General features: G+C 66.1%; 1 protein-coding gene across 1 annotated transcript; it reads left to right on the top strand.

The window, feature by feature from the left end:
• Positions 1-5448: 5448 nt before the first annotated feature.
• EFNA3 (ephrin A3) lies at positions 5449-26703 on the top strand. The gene is made up of 5 exons (XM_073322941.2): positions 5449-5668; positions 23040-23329; positions 23685-23750; positions 23983-24060; positions 25600-26703. Exons 1-5 carry the CDS (start codon positions 5553-5555, stop codon positions 25719-25721), a joined length of 672 nt encoding a protein of 223 aa, XP_073179042.2. The 5' UTR covers positions 5449-5552; the 3' UTR covers positions 25722-26703.
• Positions 26704-27322: the final 619 nt, after the last annotated feature.

Here is a 27322-nt window from a genome sequence, read left to right as displayed (position 1 = left end):
TTCATGCCCCCATTTACTGAGCCTGGTCTTGGTTACACTCCTACCTTCTCCTCTCGCGTTCGCTCCATGTTTATTTATTTAATGAATTATTTATCCCCTCTTGCTCCGCTGCTCCTGATCGCGGCACAGCCAGCTCCTCTGGCAGCCCCCCCGCTCCTCGGGACCAGCGCGATGATTTATTGAACGCTGTCTCTGCTTTGCCGTTGCAATCGTCTGTCACTGGAAGCTGTGGTTAAATATTAACCAGGGCAGGCGCTGGCAGCTCCCTCGAGGGCAGCATCTCCCAGGTGTGAGGGGGCATCCTGGCACGGAGGTGCCGCAGCTCCAGCCCCGCTGTGGTAATGCCAGGGCAGCCTGTGCCAGGCAGGGGACTCCCCTCTCACCCCACAACGCCAAGAGCTGAGAATCTGCCACGCGGGGGGCCAGTGGGGCCCTGCGGCCAACAGGGGACCGCTGAGCCGGGCCCAGGGCTGCTGGCCCCTCTGCATCCTCGGGCGCGTCTGCCCCCTGCTCCCGCCTGGGACTCACTCTGGCCTTGCCTGACACGGACGACGGTGCGAGCCAGGCCTGGCGCAGGCAGGAGCGGGGCCGAGTGCGGCACAGGGATGGGGGGGCAGGGCAGGGCCCTGTGGCCATGCGATGGGCTCCGGCAAGCCAAGAAGCCACACAGCTTGTTGGGTCGCCCGGCAACCCAGCTCCCCACGGGGCCAATTTGGGAGCGAATGCCACAGAGAAACAGCCTCTAATGAGGGGCTTGGAGGAGCACTCTAAGGACCCTGGCCCAGGGCTCTGTGCCTTTCTATGGCTGCCCTGGGAGATGCGGCCTCCTGGGGTGGGTGGCAGGATCTTGGCTCCGGGCCGCAGGTGGGAGGGGAAGCCCCAGGATGCAGCAGCCCCAGCACAGGGTCTCGCCCAGCCCCACCCCACCCCGAGTCCCATGTGCCCTGCCGTGTGCGGGGTGGGCCCAGTGATGAGGAGTGGGGAGAGGTTTTCTGACATCACTGACTGGCAGTGCGGGGAGCGGGGGGGGGGGAAATAGGGGAGGCTGGGAGGAAAGGAGGCAGAGGGGGAGGAGAGAGAGCCGCATTCCAAGCAGGGGGGACCCCAGAGGGCGGGCAGGAGGGGTATCCAAGGTCACCATCCAGTGGGGATGGGGAAGCCCCGTGGCTCATATGGAGAAACCGCAACCCCACGGGGCCCTGGCAGCAGCCCCTTCCCTCTGCCCCAGCTCCTCCCCAGGGCTGGACGAACTAGGGGCTGCAGGGCCCGAGGGCATGGCCAGCGAGGGGCACGCCAGAGGCTGGCGCTGGGAGCTCTCCCGCAGGAGAGGGAGCCAGGGACAGCGCCTGGAAACCCTCCCTGCACGTGGGAACGGGAGCCGCCTGCCACAGACGTGGGGAAGTGACTCAGCGCTGAGTGAGAAACAGCCTCCCCCTCACGCTGAGGCCAGACACATGGGCACCCGGGCTTCCTCCCCACTAGGTGCCAGCCGCTCCGCCCCGACCTGCAGGGACCCACCCAGGCAGTGCCCAGCCGCCTCCTGCAGCCTGCCAGGGGGTGTGCTGGGCAGTGGGCAGGGGGCAGGGCTGGCCCTGTTGCCAGTGGACGTGTTTGTGGTTGGCCAGGCCTAGGGGTGCACGTGTTGTGGTGTGTGGTTGGCTTGTGTGTTGCTCTGGGTGGAGGGTGCAAGTTTGTGTGTGTGTGTGTTTCCGGTGTAGGTGTGCTTTTGCTGGCTCTCTCTCTGTGTAGGTGTGAGCGCGTCTGAGTGTGTGTGAGCCAGGAGAGCGAGTGATTTCTGTACAGACAGGCGTGTTTGTGTGTCTCTGTGCAGAGGCATGTGCAGTGCTGTGTGGGGGCGTTTCCCTGTGTGTTGCCATGCAGGGGGTTCCATGGGGAGTCGTGTTGCTCAGTGTTTGTGGCGTTTCCTTGGGGAGGCATGTGCGTCGCCATACGTGTGGGGTGTTTCTACATGGAAACACTGCACACAACAGTTCCCAGCCCCTGACTGCCAGAGGCTGGGACTGGACGATGGGATGGATCACGCAGTAACAACCCTGTTCGGTTCATTCCCTCTGCAGCCTCTGGCACTGGCCACTGCCGGACGCAGGGCACTGGGCTAGCTGGACCGTGGCTTTGACCCAGTGTGGCTGTTATGTTCTTAAGCATGTTTCTTAAGCACGTGAGTTGCCTTGTTGGGGTTGCATGCTGCTGAGTTTCCATCTATCCTGGAGTAAACATCACAGCTCCCAGAGCCTGCTTTGTGGCTGGGTGGCGAAGGCCCCCGGGTGGTGGTTCCAAGCCCCAATAACTCTGCTGCAGAGACCCCTGGGTGGAGAGTTCCTGGAGCCAGCCCCGGTCCTGCTGTCAGCCAAAGCGTTTCCGGGTACAGCTGCCATGCAGCGTAAGCCCGGGGTTAGTAGAACTCAAGTTAGCAGCCCCTGGGTTTGTTAACTAAGGGGATGTCTCCAATGCATGTCCTGGCCCGCTGCCTTGGGCTCACGGGGCACAGGCTAAAGATCTGTGCAATTGTGGCATCGATCTTCGGGCTCGGGCAGCAGTTCTGGGACCCTCCCACCGCATCTACACGCATTCGTAACCCAGGTCAGGAGTTGTTCAATCCTGGGGCCCCAGCATCTGCACTGTGATAACATGGGCCTGAGTCCAGCCCCCCATAGCCCCGACTTCCTAGCACCCTCCCAAAATGCAGTTGCTCCAGCCCTTTGTGAGAAAACTTGACTGTCCAGAGGACAAAGAAAGTTTGCCTGTGGCATTTTGGGATACTTTTGGTGGACTCTCGGAGCAGGAGTCCAGTGGGGCTGCATCTTCACAGCAAAGCAAGAGGGCTTGAACCCTGGGTTCCAGCTTGACTCAGGCTCAGACCTTCCACCCCCCGGGCCCTGGGACCCTGTGTTTAACCCTCTGTTAGCACGATTTGTGTGTAGATGGAAGGGGCTAGGCTTGAGCCTGAGTGCGACCCTGGGGCTTACATTGCAGTGTAGACGTACTCTCAGCATTCCAATTCCCAGTGCGCATGCAGGGGGAGGGCCCCTCCACCCCGTCCTGCCTGGTACCCCGTGGAGAGAGGTGGCATCGGAAGCTTCCTACCGTCACACTGCTCTCAACGAAACACCTGCCCGGCCTCCTTCATCCCCCTCCCCCAGCATCCCCACCCTGCGGGCAGACTGGAGCCAGGTCCCCCCTCCTCATGGGAAAGGTGCCCTGTCCCATCCCAGCCCCACTGAGCCAGCCAGTCCCCCTGCCCTGGGGCCAGATGGGAGCCAGAGCCCTCTACAGGGGGCCATGCAGCTGCTCCTCCCCTGACCCAGGCCCTGTTTCACAGTGTGGATCAGCGACTGCAGAGAACAGGAAGAGTCATGGGAGGTGGCGCTCCTGGGCTGGGAGCAGGAATGGCTCAGCACCCCTGGGGGCTTGGCCCAGCTGGGGCAGCCCAGACACCCTCACCCATTCCCTCCTCTCTGCCCCCTCTCTCTGCCCCATGCTCCCCACTCCCATCCCTTTGCCTTCCCTCCCGCCCCCTCCCCCCACGGCCATTGGGAGCCTCTTTGCACGTGGTATATTTTCTTCACTTCACTTCTTCAGATGAATAATTAATAGAGGCTTTTTTGGTCTTTCTTGTTGTTTCACCACCGCCCGGTGGGGGCTCCTGCCAGCACCTCACCCCTCCCCACGCCGGAGGTGGTGTGCCCTTCTCCGCTCGTGGGCTGGGGGCTCCGAGGGCTGGGGACAGAGCTGGGCTTGTGGCTCTCAGCTGCTGGAGGAAGAGGTGGCCCTGGCTCTGAACGGCCGGCCATGGCACCAGCAGGAGGGTACGTCTCTCCCAGTGCGGCATGACTGACAGAGCCTGCCGGGCACCCGTGGCACAGAGTGGGGAACTGGGGCTAGGAGAAAGGCAGGGACTCGGAGGGCAGCGGAGCTGGGAACTGGGTCCGAGAGGCCCAGCAGGTGCATTCGGAAGGAAGAGCCCAACACTGGGGAGTCAAGGAACCGGCCCCACGGGGCAGCCACCCACTCCCTCGCTTGCCTGCAGCCCCATTAGACTGGGGGAGGGGGATGCAGCATCTGTTCAGCCTGGTTTCCAGGGCTCTGAGCCCCTGCGGCGCCCCGGACTCTGAATGGACTCGACTGCCCAGCACGGCACAGAACCAGGCCCCTTTGCAGTGTCCCAGGCTGGGCAGCCCAGACCAGGGAGCACTGTGGGGCAGCCTCCCCTTGGAATGGGCACAATGCACTGTGGGGGGCTGGGAAATCGCATTGGCCTTCTCAGCTGCCAGCCACTCCCCAGGGTTATGGCCTGTCAGTTGCCAATCCAGCGCTGGCCCGGGGCCAGGAAGCCTTCCTGTTGTAAAGAGGTGTCGTAACCAGGCGCGATGGGCAGCAAAGGAGGGCGGGAGAGCCAGGCACCCGGAGGAGTAAAGTGCTGAAGTTTACTTCTCCCAGTTCCACTGCCTGGCGTTCCAGGGAGCCACCGCTCCTGGGGCTCGCTGGCTGGCTCCGGAGCTGCCCACGGCCACGCAGGGCTTGGATCCTTCAGCAGCAAAGGGGCTTATTACCTTGACATTAGTTTTTGAAGCCGGGATTTGCAGCCTGTGATGGAGCCTGGGACAAGGGATTGGGGGAAAGAGGCAGCCTGAGCCATTGGGCAGGGAACTGGTCTGGGACTCAGGACACCTGGGTTCTAGTTCTGCCACTGCCCTGCTGGATGCCTGGGGAAATCACCTCCCACTCTGGGCCGCCCCTCAGCCGTCTGTCTGTTCGGGTAGAGGGTGAGCTCTTAGGGGCAGTGGCTGGCTCCCCTCTGCCTGCAGCAGCCAGCACGATGGAGCCTTGGAGCCGCTGCATGACAGATGATTAAGAATAAAGTGTTGCAAACGAAGCCGTTATGGAATCGGGCACAAACCTGGCCAGGAGGGAAATGTGTGAAGACAAACAAATGCCTCTCTCTCCTCTCTCCTGTCCCGCAAGGGAAAGCACCTGTGGGAGCTGCAGTGGGATGTGGGGAAAGCAGTGAAGAAGACTAGAACCCAGAGCATCCTGGTGACCTGCTGCGGCCCAGGGACCATCCCTGTTTTACAGATGGGGAAACTGAGGCAGTGGGAGGGGCCATGGTTCACCCAAGGCACAGCTCAGGCCATCAGCTGCTGCAGGCCACGGCCCAGAGCAGGGGGCTCAGAGGGACCCTGAGGTGGGGGGCCAGGAGGGTGCAGTCAGCATGCCCAGCAGCTGGCCCCACGCTGAGCCAGGCCCTCAGGCTCCGTCCCAAGGGGCGCCCCATGGGGGGGGAGAAGGCAGAACTGTGTGAAGAAGGCGCCCCGCTCTAGGGGGGAGGGGGCAGCACAGACCAGCGCGCGCGGGGGCCCCCCGCCCGTGAACGCGCCACGGGAGCGCGCAGGGAAGGGGCGGGCCCGGGAGCGCGCGGGGGGGCGGAGCTCGGCGCGGGGCTCGCGAGCTGGCGGCTCCGGCTCGGTTCCGTGCATTGGGTCGCGCTGGGCTCCGCGGAGCAGGCGGGGGTTGAGCGCCGCTGCAGGGGCAGGATGGCTGCTCGCCTGGCCGCGCTCCTGTCTCTGCTCCCGCTGCTCCTCCTCAGCCAGGGGCCGGCGGGGACCGTCTGCAACCGGCACGCCGTGCACTGGAACAGCTCCAACCCGCAGTGAGTCCCGGGGGCCGGGGCGGCTGCAGCGCGGGGCTCTGGGGGGGACCGCGCTGGAAGGGTCCTGCTCCGAGGGCGTTGCTGGGGTCCGTGCGCTGGGGGGTGGCGGCTCTTGGGGGCGCGTTATTTGGGGAGTGGCTGTTGGGCACGCCGGGGGGCTCCGGGACCCCCCCTCCGGTGGAGCTGGTAGCAGGATGGGGGGAGCCGTCGGGCTGGGGGGAAGCCTCGGGGTGCCCGGAGTCGCCCCCTGTCCCTGGCTGGCCCCTGCCCTGCCTCCCCTCCCCCCCCCGTTGCTCTTAATACTGCCCCCCTCCCTCCTATGAAGGGGCCGGAGCCCGGGGTGGTGGGGGCCGTGCGCGGAGAGGCAGGAGGCGGCCCCGCAGCGCCCGGGCACGGTGCGTGGCGCGCCCCCCCCCTCCCCCGAGGCTATGGGCTTGTGTCCCCCACCCGGGCCTCGACGTGAACTGTCCGGGCAGGGGGCGTGGGGGGCTGGTCTGGGGCGCCCCCCGCGGGCGGGAGGAGGGGGCCCGGCGGCGCCGGTGGGTTTAGTCGCCGCCTGTTCTCCGCGGTGCTCGGGGGCGGGGGGGGTGTTTATTGCAAACGGAAGGTGTCTGGGGAGCCGGTGCCAGAGGGCCCGGAGCATCCGCGGTGTCTGGGGAGCGCGGGGTGTCACTAAACGGCCTCGCTTCCCAGGGGTGAGCTGGGGCTGGACTCGCTGCCCCCTGGCTCTGGCCGTGCTGGGTGGACCTGTCCTGAGCCGTTCCCCTGGCTGGGATAGAGCCCAGGGCCGGGGGTCCCCTCCGCTGGGCTGTCACTGAGCCCTGCCTAGCATGGATGGCCCTGTCTGAACATGCCCCGCGAGGCTGGGCTGCGTGGATCCCACAGGTGAGTCAAAGCCACGCGCCAGCCCACGCCTGCCTGGGGGAGTCTCTGCGCCCGTGGCCGGCCGCCTGCCCCCTGTGCGCACAGACAGAAGGCGTCTCGCTCCCTGACTGTCTGGGGCGGGCGCGGGGGGCGACACCCACTGGCTGCAGGCGGCCTGGGAAGGGGCCGGGGTGCCCACTGGCCTGTTTGCCCTGCGGGCCGGGCAGGGCACTGGAGGGGTCCTGGCCTCCACAGGGCTGCTGGCGTGGCCCCCGGGTAGCGTAGGCAACACCACTAGGGCGAGACCCTGGAAGCGAGCTGTCCGCAGACACCAGCTGCTGGAATGGGGCCTGGGGGCCGCCCCCACTCTCAGCTGCTCTGGGCTGTGCTGAGGCTGGCTGCTTCCCTCTGCCCTGCACAGGTGACCTTTAGGCTCGACTCCTGGGGCCCAGCTGCCCTGTCCCCCAGACGTGGCTCCGTGGGGCGGGGTGCAGGCGGCCCGGGCGGCTGGAGAGGTCATGAAGCCAGCGCTTCAGAACAGTCAATAGGGTTTGTAAGTGAAGATCTGACGATTGTTGGTGTGTTCGGAGCTTCAGGGAGCCCAGCTGATCGATGGCCAGGAGCGAAGCAAACCCCCCCCCCCCCCACGGTATGGTTCACGCCCTGTCGCTCGGGGCTGGTGGGCAGCTGGCAGGTTGCAACAGGGAAAGCCCGGGTCCAGCACTCCCATGGTAGAGCCAGTGGCTAGTCCAGGCCCAGTGGTGCAGGGATGGGCAGTGCAGCGGGGGCTTTGATGGAGATGTGAAATGGGCACAGGCTGGCTGGGCGTTTGGGGTGTCCCACCAGCCTGGCCAGGGAAGGGGCTGGAGGTGCACAGACCCAGCCACCTTGCTCTGCACTGGGGGGGCAGGAGGGGACACTGGCTCTTAGCGAAACGCACCCTCCGCCATCCTGGTTCCCTTTGCAGGGGGACTCGACAATGAACGGGAGAGGGATCCGGGTCCAGCCGGAACGTCTCTCTGCTGTGCCGGTTCTGGGGGTGCGCCCCCCCCCCCCGTCTGTCTGGCACTCCCCCGCTCTCTGTGTCTCTTTGTCCGAGGAGGGAGCGTTCCCTGGGTAGCGCCTTCCCTTCCCATTCAGATTGTGTCGTGAGGCGGAAGCGCAGGCCCCATAAATTGCGCGTGTGTGTGAGACGTGCAGAGCTGAGGAGCAGCACAATGGCGAAGTGGCTGGCTCACACCGGCACGGGCGCCTTTCACAGGGACCTTCCCGCTAGCCCCTCCCTTAGCCAGGCCCCTGTGAGCCAGCCCCGGGGCTAATGCCAGGGCGCCCAGCACCAGATTTCCCAGCTCTGCCCGTCTGATGTCCCTGGAAGTTCCCTTGCTGTGACAGGCTCAGCCTGGGGCATCCTCGGTGGGGCTGTGCCCGTGGGTTTCTCCCTGTCTCTCAGCTGCCTGGGCTGGAGGGATCTGGGCTGTCCACCTCGGTGATGACATGCCTGCCAGGAGAGAGAGCGCTGGTCCTTCTGCCCCTCCGAGCCCCGGGGGAGGGGGAGGAAGGAACCCCAAAGCGAGCTGGTCAGCCCCTCTCTCTCAACACCTGCACCCCATAGGACCCAGCGTGGGGCACGACAGGAGCCAGCTCCCAGGCTGGGGTGGCTGCGGCAGGCCCATCCCTGGGCGTGTTGAAGCACTGATATTTATGGCCAGGCAGTGCAGCCAGTTGGGCTTGGTTACCACTGTGCGGCAAAGCATCAGGATTAGAGAGAAATAATGGGGGGCGTTTGGCTGCCTGGGCTGCAGTGCACAAACCCTGGCACCCCCGGTGGGATCAGCTCCTTGGGGGCCTGCAAGCCCCTCCTTCCAGGGGAGCGTGCCAGCCGCAGATGGTGCCCTGCTATCCTTCCAGCCCCCTGGTCCTGGCGCACCAGGGCTGCCGCGGCTCCTGCATCCCGGGTTGCCGAGGGGGTGAGCTGTGGGGTGTGACTCCCCGAATGCAGCACTCGTCCCATCCCGAGGCTCCTGGCTTTTCAGATCACCAGCAGCTGTGTTTGTGTGTCCTTTGGGGGGGGTTTACTCCCTCTGCTCCTCCCCCTGCCCCCCAGGCTGGAGTGTCTCCCTCCACAGGGGCACGAGGGGGTTATCAGTTTCAGCATCCAATGCCCTGCCCTGCCCCCATCCTCAGCAGCATCTCAGGCCCCCGGGGCATCAGCTGCTCCCTTCGGGTCCTGACCACGCCCGCTCTCAGCGGGACCAATTGCTCATACCCCGCTGGGCGCCTGCAGCCCTCTCCTCTGCTCACCCACTGGATCCAGGTCCAGGAGTGGCCAAGCCAGAATCCAGCTGCTCTCGGCTCCTGGGCAGGGCGGGCTCTGCTCTGCCTGGTCCCTCTGCTGGGGCTGCCCACCTCAAGGGCCCACCCCTCAGAGCCCCCAAGGGAGAGGGGCTGACTCCTCACTGCACTTCCCCCCAGCCGCCTCAGAGCCTTAGCAAACAACGCTGGGGACCCCGCGACAGGGTTTGGCTTGTCTGTCCCCCACCCTCCCCGGGCAGAGGCGCAGTGCTGGGCAGGCTGTGACTGCAGGTGCAGAACGAGCCTGGAAGCTGTGGGGCCACTCCTGAGTGTGGAGGGAAGGCCTTGCGGGGGAGGGGGGATGCGCACCCCTGCCCCCCCCCCCCGGCCATCATGCCAGCCCGGTCCTCGCGGACACAGGTTCCCACCCTGTTGCCTCTGCTGGGGGTTGAACCCATCGTGGGGGGTGGAGTTGGCCCCTGGGGGCTCCTCCTTTTGCAGCGTTTCTGGGGTCCTTGGTGCAGAGCAGTGGGGAAGAGCTGCGCGTCACGCAGCGGCTGGGTCGGACCCGGCTCTGCCACGTGGGGAGCGGGGTGCGGCTGCCTGGGGGCTCTGTCTCTGGCCAAGGCAGGTGTATGCTCCCGGGGGCAGTGGTCAGGGCCAGGCAGGGGATAAACGCAGCTGAACCCTGTGAGCGGCCGGACCGTGGGGGGCTCGATCCCAGTGCAGGGAGCAGACACCCCCCCCCAGGCCCCGAGCAGGCACCAGATGGAGCTGGATGAACTGGAGAGTGTAATGGGAGCCCCTGGGGACTAAAGGCCGAGCCCCAGCCAGCCGAGGGGGGCAGCCCATGCTAGACACAAATATTGGGGTGTGGGGATTCCAGCCACTGGGGGGCTGGGCTGCGGGAGGCATCTCTCAGGACACAGGAACCCCAGTGCTGTGGGCTGGGGCTGAGCTGGGGGAGTGGGTTCCCAGGGTTTGCGATGCAGGGATGGCGGGCTCTGGCACATAAGGGTGGGTGTCTCTCTTGCTGGTGTCCTAGAGGACCCCAAAAGGCCATTGAGTGCAGCTTCCGCGCTGAGCAGGGCCACGGAAACCTGGAGCATCCCTGGCAGGGCTTTGTCTGGGGGTTGGGGGGGGTGTCCCCAGCCTCCCTGCTCCAGAGCATAATTCGCCTTCGAGCCTGATGCCTGCCCTGCATCTCCTTGGCTGCTGGTCAGCACCTCCCTGGCATGTCCTAGCTCTTCCGAGTGATAGCCCTTCCTGGATCTGCAGGCTGCCCACCCATCCCCCCCCCCCCCCAGCCTGCCCCATTTTCTTGTCAAGGGCCCGGGCCATTGGGCCCATCTGTCAGCCTCGCTCCCTGCCTCAGGCGTGTGTGGGGGGTGGGGGGTGGTGCTGTCATAGGCAGAGCAATGGGGCAAAGGTGGCCATTGGGGTCGGCCTGTGGGGTTCTGGGAAGGGGACAAGCTGTGCTGCCAGGAGAAGGGGGGCACTGCCCCAGCAGGCTGGGGGGTGCCCTAGCTAGGAGTACATGGCATGCCCGGAGCCCAGAGGCTTCCCCGGGTGCGTCTGGGTCAGCCGAGTTGCTGTCTCTCTCACCTCCTGGCACCCCTGGCTCTGGCCATTGGGACACACCCCTCTCCTCCCCCGGGTGCAGCCCCTGCCTGCCCCATACTTGCTTGGGGGGTCGCTGTGGGGCTCTCCCAGCCCCGCCCCGCAGTGAGAGCACAGGCAGCCTGCGTCCAAGGCAGCTGTCCTGGAGTGGGTGCTGTGCAGGACTGGGGGTCCCTCTGCTCCAGGGTGCTCCTGAGAGCAGGGCTGGGCCAGCCCCAGAGCCAAGCTTTAGTCTCCCCTTGTCTAGGCTGCCAGACGTGGCTGCATCCGCCCCACAGACAGGGCTCGGGGGAGTCAGTGGACAGCCCGTCTGCACCCCCCCAATATTTCCATCATTTCACCCCCTTGGGGGAGGGGAACCAAGCTCACCCCAAATGGCCACTCGGGGGGGAGGCCTGGTGCAGGCAGGGACTGTCCCCATCTCCCTGTGCAGCCGGGTCCCTGGGGCTCCCCACCCCAGCCGGCTGCGTGGAGCCCCCTGACAGCAAAGCAGCCTCTCCTGCCCGTGTCTGTCTGTCTGGGCTGTTCGTACCCCTGCAGTGACCGCTCCCCCATCTGCATGGTGCCCTGGGCAGACTCCTCCCCTCCCCCATCTGCATGGTGCCCTGGGCAGATGCCCCGAGTGCTGGGAGGCAGCAGTGCATGGCGGGTGTCGATCCCGCCATCCCGAGGCCCATGTGAGAATGGGGGATGGGGATCTAGCTGCGCAGGGCCAGGGGGCAGACACATGGAGGGGGAGAGCCCAGTGACCCTGGGTATCCAAGTGTCGGGTGGCTTGAGCTGAGCAGGAGGCTGGTCGTGGAGTCCTGCCAGGCAGGGGGGGGCGGGGGAGGGCTTGGGCCTTGTGTGCAGCCCCCCAGCAGCTGTTCAAGGCAGCTTCTCTCTGGCTGGTTCTGTGCTGAAGGCAATAGGAGCGAGCGAGGGAGACCCAGAGAGAGCCCTTGAGAGCAGCAGCCTCTCTGCCCTGGGGGTGGGAGGGGGCTGTGCTCCCTGCTAGCCCCCTGGCAGCACTGTGCCCGCTGGGGGCAGGGGGGCTCCTCTACTTGGAAATGGAGCTCGTGGGTCAGACCAGTGACCCGGGAGCCAGGACTCCTGGATTCTATTCCCCAGCTTGGAGGAGGACGTGGGGTCAGGGGACTCCTGGGTCCAATGAAGGTGCAAAGCATCCTCCAGCCTGAGCCCCCAGCAGATTGGGTTGGCCAGTGGCTCCAGCCTGGAGACCGTCCCAGCGGTGGAGGACAGGCGCCGGGGAAGGGCCAGTGAGCGGATCCCTTCCCGGTGGAGGGGCACGGGCAGGCAGCCAGAGTTACCGTCACAGTGGCTGGCCATGCACCCTGCATCACAGGGACCCCTGTGGCCCTAGGGGGGAACTAGGGGTGCCAGGGGGCTGCTGCACCCCCTGGCTGGAGTGAGAGACCCTCTGCCCCTTCCTGGGCGCCGGCCTGCCCTATACTCCAACCCAGCGCCACAGATCACTGCCCTGTGTAGCACCAAGGGATGTGGGGACAGCTATGGGGGGAGCTCCTGGCTACTCCAGGGTTGGCCTTTCCAAGTGGGGAGTTGGGTGGAGGTGCTGGCTGTTGGGGGGAGCTGTCAGGAGAGGACCTGCTGGGCAGCAGAGTGTCCTGGCTGTGGGGTGGCTGTTCCCAGCCGTGGGTCCTGTGGGGCGGGGTACTAGATGTGGGGTGTGCTCCAGCAGGGGAGGGGGGGCTGTGGGGCACACTCTAGTGGGGGAAGCCTGTGGGGAGATGGCTGTGGGATGTCTGCCAGTGGGGGGGGCTGTAGGGAGTGCTCCAGCAGGGGGAGTGGGGGGGCTGTGGGGCGTGCTCCAGTCGGGGGGAGCTGTGGGGCGTGCTCCAGTCGGGGGGGGGGCTGTGGGGAAAACTCCAGTGGGATGCTGTGAGGTGCTGGCTGTGGGGCATGCTCCAGTGCGGCAGGGGAGGACTCTAGTGGTGTGGGGGCTGGCTGTGGGGCACGTTCTAGCAGGGGGGCACTGGCTGTGGGGTACGCTCCGGCGGGGAGGGGGGCTGTGGGGTGCTGCTGTGCAGCCCCAGGCAGGGGCGGGTGGTGATTTCCACATTACAGCCTGTAATTACCTTGCCTGGCCTGGCCGCGCGGCCCATCCCTGGGATCCCACGCACGGTGGGTGTGGCTCGGTCCTTGACTCAGGGCAGCTCCGGCATGGAGCCAGGCTCCTTTCCCTTCCCGGGCTCCCACAGCTTGGAGAGGACCGAACGGCGCTTGGCGTAGTGGGCAGCTCTGAGCAGCCTTATGCTGGCATCCCTGTGGGGCACAGATCCCTTCCTGAGGCAGCCTGAGTGCTCCCTCCCGTGGCCGGATCCAGGGGCCGTGGGGCCCTGGCTGCTCTGGTGCTGCCTGGCCTGACAGGTGGGAGTGGGGGTGTGCTGGGTGCCAGGCTCTGGGAGGAGCTGGTGCCCCTGGGGTTAAGGGTGTTCACCGAAAGTGCCCAGTGAGTCACGGCATGTTTGCAGGGCTTGGTGGGGGGAGAAGGTTGCTGCTGCATGGCAGGGGGTGGGGTCCGAGACCAGGGCAGGCTGCAGGCTGATGACCCCTGGGGTTGGGGGCATCTTATGCTTGGGACTGGTGGGGAGGGGCTGGTGTCACACCTGGGAGGGACGTCCTTGCCTCGTTTGGCGGGGTGCAGTGGGCGTGGGGCAAGCCGTGAGGGGGCACATGGTGCCAGGATGCTGTGGGCATGGGGTGGGTTGCGAGGGGGCGCACTGTGCCAGGATGCCATGGGCAGGTTGCAAGGGCGCCTGTGCCAGAGTGCCATGGGTGTGGGGTGGGTTGCAAGGGGGCAAGTCGTGCCAGGGTGCCATAGGCATGGGGCTGCTTGGGAGAGGGTGCACAGTGCCAGGGTGCTATGGGCATGGGGCGGGCTGTGGAGGGGGCACGCGGTGCCAGGGTGCCATGGGCGGGTTGTGGAGGGGCACGCGGTGCCAGGGTGCCATGGGCCTGGGGCGGGTTGTGTAGGGGCACGCGGTGCCAGGGTGCCATGGGCGGGTTGTGTAGGGGCACGCGGTGCCAGGGTGCCATGGGCCTGGGGCGGGCTGTGTAGGGGCACGCGGTGCCAGGGTGCCATGGGCGTGGGGCGGGCTGTGGAGGGGGCACGCGGTGCCAGGGTGCCATGGGCCTGGGGCGGGCTGTGGAGGGGCACGCGGTGCCGGGGTGCCATGGGCGGGTTGTGGAGGGGCACGCGGTGCCAGGTGCCATGGGCCTGGGGCGGGTTGTGGAGGGGCACGCGGTGCCAGGGTGCCATGGGCGGGTTGTGGAGGGGCACGCGGTGCCAGGTGCCATGGGCGTGGGGCGGGTTGTGTAGGGGCACGCGGTGCCAGGGTGCCATGGGCCTGGGGCGGGTTGTGGAGGGGCACGCGGTGCCAGGTGCCATGGGCCTGGGGCGGGTTGTGGAGGGGGCACGTGGTGCCAGGTGCCATGGGCGTGGGGCGGGTTGTGAAGGGGCACGTGGTGCCAGGTGCCATGGGCCTGGGGCGGGTTGTGGAGGGGCACGCGGTGCCGGGGTGCCATGGGCCTGGGGCGGGTTGTGTAGGGGCACGCGGTGCCAGGGTGCCATGGGCCTGGGGCGGGTTGTGAAGGGGCACGCGGTGCCAGGGTGCCATGGGCGGGTTGTGGAGGGGCACGCGGTGCCAGGGTGCCATGGGCGGGTTGTGGAGGGGCACGCGGTGCCAGGGTGCCATGGGTGTGGGGCGGGTTGTGGAGGGGCACGCGGTGCCAGGGTGCCATGGGCCTGGGGCGGGTTGTGGAGGGGGCACGCGGTGCCAGGTGCCATGGGCGGGTTGTGAAGGGGCACGCGGTGCCGGGGTGCCATGGGTGTGGGGCGGGTTGTGGAGGGGCACGCGGTGCCAGGGTGCCATGGGCGGGTTGTGGAGGGGCACGCGGTGCCAGGGTGCCATGGGCGGGTTGTGAAGGGGCACGCGGTGCCATGGGCCTGGGGCGGGTTGTGAAGGGGCACGCGGTGCCAGGTGCCATGGGCCTGGGGTGTGTTGTGAAGGGGCACGCGGTGCCAGGTGCCATGGGCGGGTTGTGGAGGGGGCACGCGGTGCCAGGTGCCATGGGTGTGGGGCGGGTTGTGTAGGGGCACGCGGTGCCATGGGCCTGGGGCGGGTTGTGAAGGGGCACGCGGTGCCAGGTGCCATGGGCCTGGGGTGTGTTGTGAAGGGGCACGCGGTGCCAGGTGCCATGGGCGGGTTGTGGAGGGGGCACGCGGTGCCAGGTGCCATGGGCGTGGGGCGGGTTGTGGAGGGGCACGCGGTGCCAGGTGCCATGGGCCTGGGGCGGGTTGTGGAGGGGGCACGCGGTGCCAGGGTGGATCCGCTTGCTCCTGTCCAGGCCAGTAATTGAGTCGCTGCCTGTGGATTGATCGTTTAATTAAAACCCAATTAAAAAGCTCATTGATCTTGTTAGCGAAGCCGGGAAGGTTTGGGCTTTACCAGAGATTAAAAGGATTGTAGGGCCATGGGGGAGGAGGTGCGGGGAGCTGGGGGAACCGGTGGGCTCTGGGGAGCTGGGTGGGCGGGCGGCGCTGCTCTCTTCACACCCAGCCTTGACCCCCCACCCCCAGCACCTCGGCCAAGTGTCGGGGAAGCCTGGGATGTGGCGGCCGGGGGCCCCGGGGGGGCCTCGCCGTTCATGGTGTGCATGCGCGGGGCGTGTGACTTGCAGATGGGCCAGGAGCGTGTCCGTGCGCTCGCGGGGGGCTCTGCATGTGCACGGCTCTGCGGTGACAACGCGTGTTGCACGCACAGCGTGTCTGGAGCACCGTGCGCGTGTGGGGCTCTGCCTGCCCCGGGTGTGTGGGCAGAGGGCTGTCTGGGGGGGCTGCTCCCACGGCCAGGGCGGGGCGGGCTGCTGGCGACGGTCTGGGCGGCACTCCCCGGTGCGGGGTGTCTCTCCGGCTGTCTGGCCGCTGCCGGCTTCACCTGGCCCTGTCGGTCGCTGCGGCTTTGCCTCTGGCTGCCGCAGGACACGGCTGAAAGGGGCACGGAAATCAGTGGCACGTCTTTGTTCACCAGCCAATCGATGAGCCCTGGCTGCAGCGGCAGGGCCCGGCTCCCAGGGCCGGACAAAGGGGCCGCCTGGCTGGGGAGGAGCCGCCCGGTGTCTCCAAGGGGCCTGAGCTGGGCCCTGTGAGAGGGGGGCGCCCGGGGTCTCCTGTGCCACCCAGGCCCCCTCCTAGCTGTGCTGCTGCTCCTTGGCTTCAGTGAGTAGCCGCCACCGGGATGAGACACCAGGGCCAGCGGGGTGCGTGGGGCTGGCCCGGTGCCCGGGCTGGTCCCGCTGGGGTGGCCTGGCTGCGGGGAGCCCTGCGCTGCCCGCGTTGATTGCGGCGGATGGGAGCGGAGCAGCCACCAGGCTGCGGCTTGCTGGGTAGCCAGTGTCCTGTCAGGGCCGGGCCGGGAAGGGTCCACCAGGGGAATCCACCTGCCCGGCTCCGACGGTGACGGAGGGCTCCGCTGCCTCGCAAAGCTCTGGTCTAGAAACGCAGCCGTGCAGAAGGGATGCAGCCCATTCCGCTCCTGCGCTTAACCCTGTGGGAGCCACGCTCTGGGAGCTGGCAGAGCCCGCGCTGCCTGCAGCTCGGCCAAGGTCGATCATGGCCTGGGGGGCAGGCCCTGGAATGGCAGCCGTGGTTCGTGCAGTGTCTGGGGCTGCCCGCCCCGAGGGTGGGGGTCCTGTGTGGGAAGGGGCTGGGGCACCTTAATCCCGTAAATTCCACACCAGGCCAGGAGCCGGAGCAGGATGGGGCTGAAAGTGGAGCCTGTGGAAGCTGCCTTCTCGGATTGGGGCACCCTAGGCCCTTGGCTGCCAGGGCTGGGCCAGGCTCTTGCTGAGTGTGTCTGTCTGTCCCATGCGCTCCCCAGTCGTGCTGTGGGTGCAAAGTCTGAGAGCAAGTAGGGGAGAGCTCGCCGCTGCTGGGGCAGCTCACAGAGCCTGCTCGTCCCAGATTCCCGACCAGCTGGTTCTGCTTCTGGCCACTCGCCTGCTGGGGCTCAGGGCGCTGGGAGATGGACCAGTGCGGGAGGGGGGCGAGTCCCCTGGTGGGACCTGTGGTTCCAGGGACGTAGGGCTGTGGAGTCGGAGCCCAGCTGGGGCTGCTGCGTTCGTGGGGGCAGACGGTGGCTGGGGCAGCAGCAGCTTCTCAGCGTCTGTGCAACGTGCCCGGGATGCGTCACCGAATGTGGTCCCAGGCCGGGTGCTGGCGGGGAGCGTGACGTGCCCCCTAGTCCGTGCCCCCAGCAGGAACAGCAGCCTTAGTGTGAGCCACTCAGCGCCAAAAGACTGACCCAGAACGTGGGGCAGGGGAGATCCGGGCTAGCCGAGCCCTTCCCAGCAGAGGGCGCTGTGGGGAACGGGGTGGGGTGCGTGGCTGCAGGGGGCGATCCCAGCCCTACCCAGCAGGGGGTGCTGTGGGGAACGGGGGGGGGGGCGTGCTGGCTGCAGGGGGCGATCCCAGCCACTCCCAGCAGGGGGTGCTGTGGGGAACGGGGGGGGGGGCGTGCTGGCTGCAGGGGGCGATCCCAGCCACTCCCAGCAGGGGGTGCTGTGGGGAACGGGGGGGGGCGTGCTGGCTGCAGGGGGCGATCCCAGCCACTCCCAGCAGGGGGTGCTGTGGGGAACGGGGGGAGATCCCACTGCCTCCATTGTGTGCAGGAGCTCTCACCCTTGCTGCCCCATTGAACCCCAGCGGACACTCCCCAGCCCGGTGAGGGGCTTGGCCACGGGGAGGACCACGCCGTGCCGGGGCGCTTGGAAGCTCCCCAGCCTCGCGCCGGTGCACCATAGCGGTGTTGTCAGCACGGAGCCAGTGGGACGCCCGCCCCCCCACGCCTGGCAGCCCGTCTCTCCAGCAGCCTCAGCACCCGGGAAATGCCCCCTCCCCCTCCAGGGGCTAGCGGAGGGGCTCCTTAACGAGGCTGTTTATCAGGAGCTGGCTCTAATGGGCCCCTGTGGGAGAGGCTGGGCTGGTGTGGTGCCATCCCCCCGGGGCAGCCCAAGATGAAGGCGGCTGTTCCTGCTCACAGTGGCTCCGTCCTGGGCTGTGGGGCCCTGGGGGCTTGTTCCACGGCGGGGCCCAGGCAGGGGCCCTGGGCCCTGGGGGCCGCCAGCCAAGACGTGCAGTGAACCCTGTGGGGAGCGGGGCTCCGTGAGCCAGGTGGTGTCAGCCCAGGGGGCTGATCCAGCAGGACCCCCGGCCGGTCAGTTGGGCTCCCGCCTGCTGCCCCGGGTCCCACGCGGAGTTAATGACACGATTTGCTCCGGGCTCGGGGCTGTTTCTTTAATAAGGAGCCTTTTTCTCTCCTTTCACACCACATCAAAGGCAGCACTTGAAAGGTCTCTGGCTCCACGCTGGGGCGTCACCTCGCTGGCTGGCTGGCGCTGGGGGAGGAATTACCCGTCCGCCTGGCTTCGGGCCCTCGCTCAGTGGGACTGGCAGGGTTGTACAGGCAGTGTGCGGGCGGGGCTGTGGGGTCTTTGCACCGTGTGGCGTTCACAGGGCCAGGCCCTGCTACCCAGCCGCCCCCTGGTCCCTATTGCTTCGCTAGGGACTGCCCCGCTGCTGGGCCAGATGGGGTCGCACCGGGTAAGCCGAAGCCCCCCTGGTCCCCCCCGCCCGATAACTGCTGCCTGCCGCAGTGCCCCCTGCTGGCCACCTTCCCTGGAATGAGCCGCTTCTGCTGGGGACGGGGGGATCTGCCTGAGCCCCGGAGGGGAGCCCCCAGGGTAACCAGGCACTGCCATGGGAGCTAGGGGAGATGGGTGATCGATGACGGGGGGGGGGGGCGTTGCTTGGGAAGTTGGAGGGGGGTACAGCTGGGTCACTGTGTCTCCCCAGAGCTCCGGTGTGTCTGGGGCAGGGCACCCATCCAGCGATGTTGGCATGAGTCTGGCCTCCACAGGCCATGGCTTGCTACTGAACACACAGGATTCCTGGCTTCTCCTAATGCCTCCTGTGCTGGGGGGGTGTTCACCATCTGCCCCCTTATATCTGTAGTGGCTTGGGGCCCGCATGAGATCTGGGATGGGGGAGGGGATCCAGCCTGGTGCCTGTCTCGGGGTGTCAGGCCCCAGCTCTGGGCTGTGCAGCCCATGGGGCGTGGCTCCCAGCTAGGCCACTCCATAGCAGTCAGCATCCAGCATGCTGGGTTTCGGGGAGCAGAGATGGGCAGGGATTGCAGGGGATGGAGCCATCAGTTTGGCACTTGGCATTGCTGCTCAGAGAGACTTTCTTCCCCACTCCCTTCACGGGCTCAGGGAGATGAGATAACGGCCATCCTGGGTCCAGCTAACTCCGGGTTCTGTCTCTGACAGCGGCCGGTGCCAGATGGTTCCCAGGAGTGAACAGAACAGGGCATTATCCAGTGATCCATCCCTTATCGTCCAGTCCCAGCCTCTGGCAGTCCCAAGTTGAGGGACTCCCAGAGCATGGGGGTGCGTCCCTGACTGTCTTGGCTAACAGCCATTCATTGTCCTCCAGGAACTTGTCCAGTCTTTTCTGAACCGAGTTGTACTTTAAGGCCTACACAACATCCCCTGGCAATGAGTTCCGCAGGTGCGTTGTGTGAAGTACTTCCTTGTGTGTTTTAAACCTGCTGCCTGTTAATTTCATTGGATGACCCCTGGTTCTCATGTTAGGTGAAGGGGTAAATAACACTTCCCTCTTCGCTTTCCCCACACCAGTCGTGATTTACAGCCCTCTGTCATATCCCCCTTAGTCGGCTCTTTTCCAAGATGAACCAATCCCAGATTTAATCTCTGCTCATACGGAAGCTGTTCCATCCCCCTGATGGTTTTTTGTGGCCCTTCTCTGCACCTTTTCCCATTCTAATGCATTGTTCTGTGATGGGATGTGCCTTCAGGGCATGGAGAAGGGCTCCAGGTGGGCTTGGCCCGGGTGTTCCTGGGAGGGGATGAGCTGGCGGTTCGAGGTGGGGACCTGCCTTGATGTCCATTGCAAAGCGCCAGACCCTGGCACTGTGATACAGTGATCGCCCTGGGGATCAAGGGGGTGAGGGCAGTTCTGCCAGGGCCAGAGGCAGCTGGTCTGTTGGGGGGGGGCAGAGAGGAAGGAGCATGAGGGGTGTTTGGGAGCCACTGCCCCGTGCCAGCTGGGCATGGGGTATGGAGGTTCAGCCCCTTTTGTTTGAGCTGCTAGGGGCCTGTGTGCATGTCCCTGTCGATGGCCAAGCTGCGTGGAGGGTTCTCCCCATCTCTCAGTGGGGCACGGGGACCTGGGCAGGGGCTGGCAGAAGCATGGAACCCCTGGGTGCTGCTGGGCTCAGTGCCCTGCCTGCAGCCAGCCTGCGCCTCCAGATGGCAGGCCTTGGCCGCGGGAGGAGAGTGAAGTGAGAGGGGCTGGAAGCATGTGCAGCGGGGCTGGCCGTCCAGGCTGAGCAAAGCCCTGCACCCCCGTCTCCATGGCAGGGCAGAGCGGAGCTGGGGAATGGGGAGCCCTGGCCCTGCACGGCTCCGCGTGGGGTAGGCGGTGGATGCACCGTGGCTCCTGGGACGAAGTGGGAGGGCGGAGGGGGAGGCTTGCAGGGACCCGGGGGCCGTTTGCAGCAGCCAGATTGACAGCTCCGGTGTCCCACTCCTCTCTGCTCCGTGCGCCCGGGGAGCAGCAGGAGCAGGGAATGGAGGGGTGGGGACACAATGGGTGAACCAAGGGTAGGGCTCTGACCATACGCTGGGCACGCCACCTGGCAACACCTCCAGGAACAGCCAGCCTGGCCCCCTGCTTGCATGTGCAGAGCAGGGACACACGGCTAGACGCTGGCCGGCTGGACACACCCTGCTTTGTGCCCAGTGCTGCCTAGAATATTCCCGTTCCTTTCCAGCCATCTCGCTAGCAGGGCGACAGAGACAGAGTGGGAGGCGCTGCGATAAGAGCCAGGGCTAGAGCGATCCCACGCCGGGGTGGTGAAGAACCCAGGAGCTGCCCTGAGCTAGACACCGGCTTGGGCCGATGGTCAGAGTCCCTGTGAGCTGCGGGGGGCCCGGTGCTGGGTGGGATGAGACGTAATTCTGGCGGTACCGGGGGGCATAGCCTGGGCAGGACGCGAAGGAGCTGCTTGGAATGGGGAGAGCGTGGGGGTTGTGCCAGCATCTCCTCGCCTGGCCAGGAAGCCTCACCAGCAATCCAAGCCCTGGAGCAGGGCCCTGCTCCGTGGGGCAGCATTGAGGATGGGGGCATCTGTGCCCCCCAGGATCTGGGCTTTGTGGACTCGGTCCCCTCTATCCTTGCCCCATTTCTGGCAGCCCCTACTCTCAGCTGGGCCGGGTGGTGCCCGGCCATGCGCCAGCCTGCAGGAGCAGATTGCCGTGTACTGGGGGTCAGTGCCTGTCAGAGAGATGCGGAGCCGTGACGGGTGGATTTGAAATTCCATTGCACGGCCTGGCTCTGTTTGGGACTTGGATGCAGCCGGGACAGAGCGCGGGATGGGAGTGAGCGGGTGGGGGGCAGGGGGAGGCAAGCAGCAAATGCTCCAGTGTCCCCAGATGGGCCCCAGGGCAGTCAGGGCCGTGGTGTAAATGAACCGGCCCTCGGCCCCATTGGCCGTGCTCCCAGGCTCCTGCCGGGACTCAGCCAGCATGCGCTGCAGGACTGCGGGGTTCCAGCCGTCTGGCCCCCGCTCAGCCCAGAGCAGGGAGCGGGATCGTGGCCTGAGCCCAGTGCCATGGCTCCCGTCGGTGTGCGGAGCCGGCACCTCGCATCGCCTGTGGCGGGTCAGCGGGTTGGCTGGGAGGATTATCACCGGCCGGGGTTTCAGTCAGGCCTGGATTAGGAGTGCCGGAGTCTCTCCTGAGTGGATCTGAGGGGATTGCCGCTGTAATCGATGTAAATGAGGCTCCCGCAGGGCCACCCTTTACGGGATTAACACAGTAACAGGATTAGCTGGAACAGGGTGAAAAATCCTTTCTCTGAGCCGTGGCGTGTGGCAGGGCCCGGGAAACACCCCCCCCCCCCCGCACCGTGCTGCACTCCAGAGTGGGGGCTGGCAGCCGGGGGCCACCCTCCACGCCTCACCAGCTCTTGGGAGTGGAGGTGCTGGGGGAGGGCAGGAGAGGTCTGGGGTGTAGCCCGGTGGGCTAACGTCCCTTTATGTTCCCTGCTTTGCATTCTGTTCGGGCTTGGTTTGGTTCTGTTCAGTAGTGATGCAAGGCACCTCCAGGCCTGGCTCCTGGCCGCATCAGTTAGCCCCAGGCACGAGGCCTGTACGGCCCAACAGACACCCCAAGTAGTGGGGAGCTGGGAACAGAGGGTGTCATTCCTCCGTCATCCATAGACTGGGCTCCAGGGTAAATGGAGGGGGCAGCCCCAGGCAGGGGCAGGGGTGGGGGCAGCGGTGCCTGCTGGGGGACACTGAGCTGGGGCTGGATGGGCCAGGGGCTTTGGGGGGCTTTGATACCCCTGCCCATGACTAGGTGGGCAGATGCTGCCTGGGGGTGTCCCCTGGGCACAGACAGAACCTCCTCCCCAGAGAGCCCAGCTCCATTCCCATCCCTCGGCACCTGCTGCAGGGGGCTGAGGACCCTCCAGCCTGGGCGGGGGCTGGGAGACGGGGGGCTGGATGGAGCCTGCACTGTGGGGTCTGTGCAAAGGACTGGGGGGCCTGGGAGGTCATGGCATTGGGGGAGGGGATCACTTCTGGCACCGGTGCCCAGCGTCCCTCCCTCACGTGGTGCTGGGCCGCGTTAATCTCTCTTCCGGGGCAGCCTGCAGCGAGACCCCGGTAGCCGGGGCACCACGGAGGCAGCCCCTGTCGGTCTGGTGGGGGCGGGAGGGGGGCTGTGTGTGGATTTGCCTGGGGGAGTGGCCTGGTAGCTGCTTTAGTGTGGGGGGAGCCTCACCGAGACCTTGGTCTTCTGCTGTCAGAGCCGATGCAGGGGGGCAGGGAGGGATTGTACAAACTCAACCCCCGCCAGTCTCTGGCTGCCGGTGCCCCTCGATTCCGACCCCGGCTCCCCTCGACAGCTCTGCCGGTGCCCCTCAATCCCAGCCCGCAGCCCCTCTCCTGAGTCCCCGCTCAGACGGCTCATGGTAGTTTTGAGGCTGATTGTGATTCAGTGTCTGGAGGGGCAGGCAGGGGCCCGAGCCGCTGCCCCCCCTTTGCTTGGGGGGGGCTGGGGGGGCGTTTCTCAGCTCCATGAATGTGAGGATCGGTGCTGCCTCCCGTGGCAGCTGGGAAAATGGCCCCCATGCAGGCCCCCCCCTTCTCCACCCTGCCCTGTGGCCAGGCCCGGACACGGGAAGGGCGAAGCCCTGGCCTGGGAGAAACCCCTGGGGCCTTGTGCAAAGCCAGGGGTCTGGGCAGCTGCAGTTCCCAGCTGGGTCACTGCCCCCCGTCTGAGGTCTGTCTGGGCGGAGGTGGTTTGTACAGACTGCGGGCGGGGGGCACAGGGATGTGGCTGAGGGTCCCTTCCCTGCAGGTGTGGGGCAGGGCCCAGGGCGGCGCACCTGGAAGCGAGGCCAGGGGCCCTGGGGGGGGGGCAGTATGGCAGGGTGGGGGTCCTGAGGGGTCCTGCCCGCCCCCTGACGCTGACGCTCTCCCCCCAGCCTGCACCGGGAGGGCTACACGGTGCAGGTGAACGTCAACGACTACCTGGACATCTACTGCCCGCACTACAATGGCTCGGTGCCCGTGCGCAGGACGGAGCAGTACGTGCTCTACATGGTGAACGCGGAGGGCTACCACGCCTGCAACACCAGCCGGGGCTTCAAGCGCTGGGAGTGCAACCGCCCCCACGCGCCCCACAGCCCCATCAAGTTCTCCGAGAAGTTCCAGCGCTACAGTGCCTTCTCGCTGGGCTACGAGTTCCACGCCGGCCAGGAGTACTACTACGTCTGTACGTGGGGCCGGGCTCGGGCGGGGGGCCGGGGCCGGGGCCGGCCCTGCAGCCCACAGGGCAGGGGGGTCCCCTGGGCAGCCGCAAGCCCAGAGCTGCCTCTGCAAAGCAACGGGGTCTGCATGTTATTCAGCGCTCCCTCCCCAGCCTCAGCCTGCAGCCCCAGGGCACCGGGGGGGCGGCCCCTGAGGGTGGGAGCGAATCCACAGCTGCGGTGTGGCCCCGTGGCACCCCGGCAGCCTCCCTAAAGCCCTGCCAGGCTCCCCCTGGGGGCAGCAGCCCCCTGCCCTGGCTGGGGGGGGGCCCTCGGGGTGGGGGAGCAGGTGTGATCTCAGGGCTCCTCGTTCTCTTGCAGCAACCCCGACGCACAATCACCGCCGGGCCTGTCTGAAGATGAAGGTGTTTGTGTGCTGTGCCTCCAGTGAGTACAGCCTTGCACGTGCGTGTGCGAATGCCCAGGGGGGTGGGGGCGGGTGAAGGGGCAGCGTGTCCGTGCCCAGCAGGGGCTCTTGGGAGGGGGTTTCGGGAGTGGGGGCGGCCCCAGGGGCAGCGGCTCCCCTGGCTCGTTAGTGTAGGGGCTGGGGGTGGGCCCCTGAAAGCTCCCGGGGTGTCCCCCTGGGCTGTGACCCATCTCCTCTCTCTCCTGCCTGCAGCCTCGCACTCCGGGGAGAAGTCGGTGCCCACCCTCCCGCAGTTCACCATGGGGCCCGAGGTGAAGATTGAGGACTTGGGTGAGTGCAGGGCACCAGCGCAGCGGGACAGCACAGGGCATTGCCCCCCAGAGCCAGCACCCCCGGGCCACCTAGGGGGTGAGGCCAGGACTGGAGTAGTCAGGAGCTCCCCCAGCCATGGCTCACACCCTGTCTCCCATACAGCGTTACACACACACACACACACAGATCCAGTGCTCACACCCGTCCCCAGTGCAGCGTCTCACACACACACACACACACACACCCACGCAGCCAGTGCTCACACCCTGTCCCCGGTGCAGCGTTACACACACACCCACGCAGCCAGTGCTCACACCCTGTCCCCGGTACAGCGTTACACACACACACACACTTACACACACACACACAGCCAGTGCTCACACCCTGTCCCCGGTGCAGCGTTACACACCCACACACACACACACACCCACACACCCAGTGCTCACACCCTGTCCCTGGTGCAGCGTTACACACACACACACACACACACACAGCCAGTGCTCACACCCTGTCCCCGGTACAGCGTTACACACACACACACACTTACACACACACACGCAGCCGGTGCTCACACCCTGTCCCTGGTGCAGCGTTACACACACACACACACACACACACACACACAGCCAGTGCTCACACCCTGTCCCCGGTGCAGCGTTACACACACACACACACACACACACACACACAGCCAGTGCTCACACCCTGTCCCCGGTACAGCGTTACACACACACACACACTTACACACACACACGCAGCCGGTGCTCACACCCTGTCCCCGGTGCAGCGTCACACACACACACACACACACAGCCAGTGCTCACACCCTGTCCCCGGTACAGCGTTACACACACACACACACTTACACACACACACGCAGCCGGTGCTCACACCCTGTCCCTGGTGCAGCGTTACACACACACACACACACACACACACACAGCCAGTGCTCACACCCTGTCCCCGGTACAGCGTTACACACACACACACACTTACACACACACACACAGCCAGTGCTCACACCCTGTCCCCGGTACAGCGTTACACACACACACACACACCCAGTGCTCACACCCTGTCCCCAGTGCAGCGTCACACACACACACACACACACACACACCCACACACCCAGTGCTCACACCCTGTCCCCGGTGCAGCGTCACACACACACACACACACACACACACACACACCCAGTGCTCACACCCTGTCCCCGGTACAGCGTCACACACCCACACACACACACACACACACGCAGCCGGTGCTCACACCCTGTCCCCGGTACAGCGTTACACACACACACACACTTACACACACACACGCAGCCGGTGCTCACACCCTGTCCCTGGTGCAGCGTTACACACACACACACACACACACACACACACACACACACACCCTGAACTCCCTTGTAGGGTCCCAGGCCCGGTGGGAACTCGTCCACGCTGCGCGGAGCTCGGCTCTGCATCCTGCCAGCTGCGGGGGGTGGGGGGGGGTTGACTGCCCCATCCTGTGTGGCCCCTGCCACCCCCCCTCACTCTCTCTCTCTTTTCACAGATAACTTTAACCCTGAGAACCCCAAGCTGGAGAAGAGCATCAGCGGCACCAGCCCCAAGCGGGAACACCTGCCGCTGGCCGTGGCCGCTGCGTTTTTCCTCATGTCGCTCTTGGCCTCCTAGCCTGGTGTCGGCCGGCCTGGGGGCCTGGGCGCGGCTCCGCACAGCAGCTGCCCTGGCCCCTGGCGCTGGGACTCTGGCAGCGGCCGTTTGGAAAAGACAGAAGGGGGCAAGTCGGGGGGGAAGCGGGCCCCGCACCGCCTGGGCACGGAACCGTGGGCCCTGCTGCAGCCAGAGAGCCACGAGAGCCCCCCACCATGCGGGGATGCAGCAGCAGACACCAGCCTGGGTGCCGGAGGGATGTAGCCTGGCCTGGGAGCTGCTGCGTGAGGACAAGGAGGGAGCCTGCCCTGCCTCCTGAGCACGGGATCTGCCCCCGGACTCTAGCGACTGGCTCCTGTGGAGACTCAACTCGGCCCTTCCGGGAGTCGGGCACCCTGCATGGCACTGTCCTCCAGCACCGAGCCTCCGTGACACAGCCCCCACCGCGTGCACCGTGCCCTGGCTGCCTCCTGCCCCAATGGCAAATGCACGGGGCGTCTGTGCCCACAGCCCTGTTGAGCCGTCCCATCGCCTGGTAGCTCCACGCGGCTGGGCCGGGGGCTCTATGGTGCCAGCAGGCCCCGGACGTGGTTCAGGAGCGCCCATGCTACGGGCTCCCTCCAGACGCTGGGCCTGGTCTACGTAGCCAGCCATGGGCAATGGACGAGCAGCGCTGGCCCCAGGGCGTGGGCTGTGGGGGTCAGGGCTCCCCAGGCCTGGGGGTGTACATACCTATATAGAGATCTATACATCCTGTACAGAGAGCGGCTATCAAGAGAGATCTGTCTATAAGGCCCGTAGGCAGCAGCGCGGGCCCTGGACCGGCCTGTACATAGTCAGAAAGTGTTGGATTCTCCTTGTCTTCTGTGAAGACCCAACCTATGCAAATGCACAGACACTTTTTGGGGCACAAAAAAGCAACTTGCCCTTTTTTCAAGTGCTTTGGCTGGTGATTTTCATATTCTGCTCTTAGTCTATAAAAAATAAAAGGATAAAAAACCCATCCCTGGGCTGCTTGGATTGGGGCCGCAGGGTCAGGCGCCCTTGGGCGCAGCTGGCAAGGGCCTTTGTCAAGCACTGCCAACTTCCTAGACCCAAGACATGCCCACCCCCCTGGCTGGGCCCTCTCACCTCTACAGCTCCCCTGGCACACTTGTGTGTGACAGCCCTGGGCACGTGCCCTCCTAGTGCCTCTGCCAGGCCCTCCCAGCTTGCATGGGGCTCAGAGCTGGGTCTGACCCCTGGCACTCCAGGGTCTGGATGCCCTGAAGTCTGAATGGGTCCAGGAGGTGCTATTGCCCCCCAGCCCTCTGGGGGCTCTTGCTGGCTGCATTCCCTGGGCCCTGCCAGGGGGAGCAGGTTCAGTCCAGGGGAGGGCTCTCCCTGTGCAAACAGCAGCTCAAAGGGCTGCCCACCTGCTTTGTCTGTGCACAAAGGGGCCATTCATGCCCCTGCACTCTGTGCTGGGCGCCTGGGGCTGGCTGGCAGCGGGAGGTGACTCCACCGCCCCGGTACCTGCTCTGCTCCTTGCCGTGCGGGGGGCGGGGGGCGCGTGCCTACTCCAGCTGCCTGACCCCCTTGGCTCCTCCCCAGTGCAGGGGCTGGGGGTGTCTCCAGGCCTG

The sequence above is a fragment of the Lepidochelys kempii genome, chromosome 24 (assembly GCF_965140285.1).
Source record: "Lepidochelys kempii isolate rLepKem1 chromosome 24, rLepKem1.hap1, whole genome shotgun sequence".
NCBI lineage: Eukaryota > Metazoa > Chordata > Testudines > Cheloniidae > Lepidochelys > Lepidochelys kempii.
This window is presented reverse-complemented; position numbering and strand designations above follow the sequence as displayed.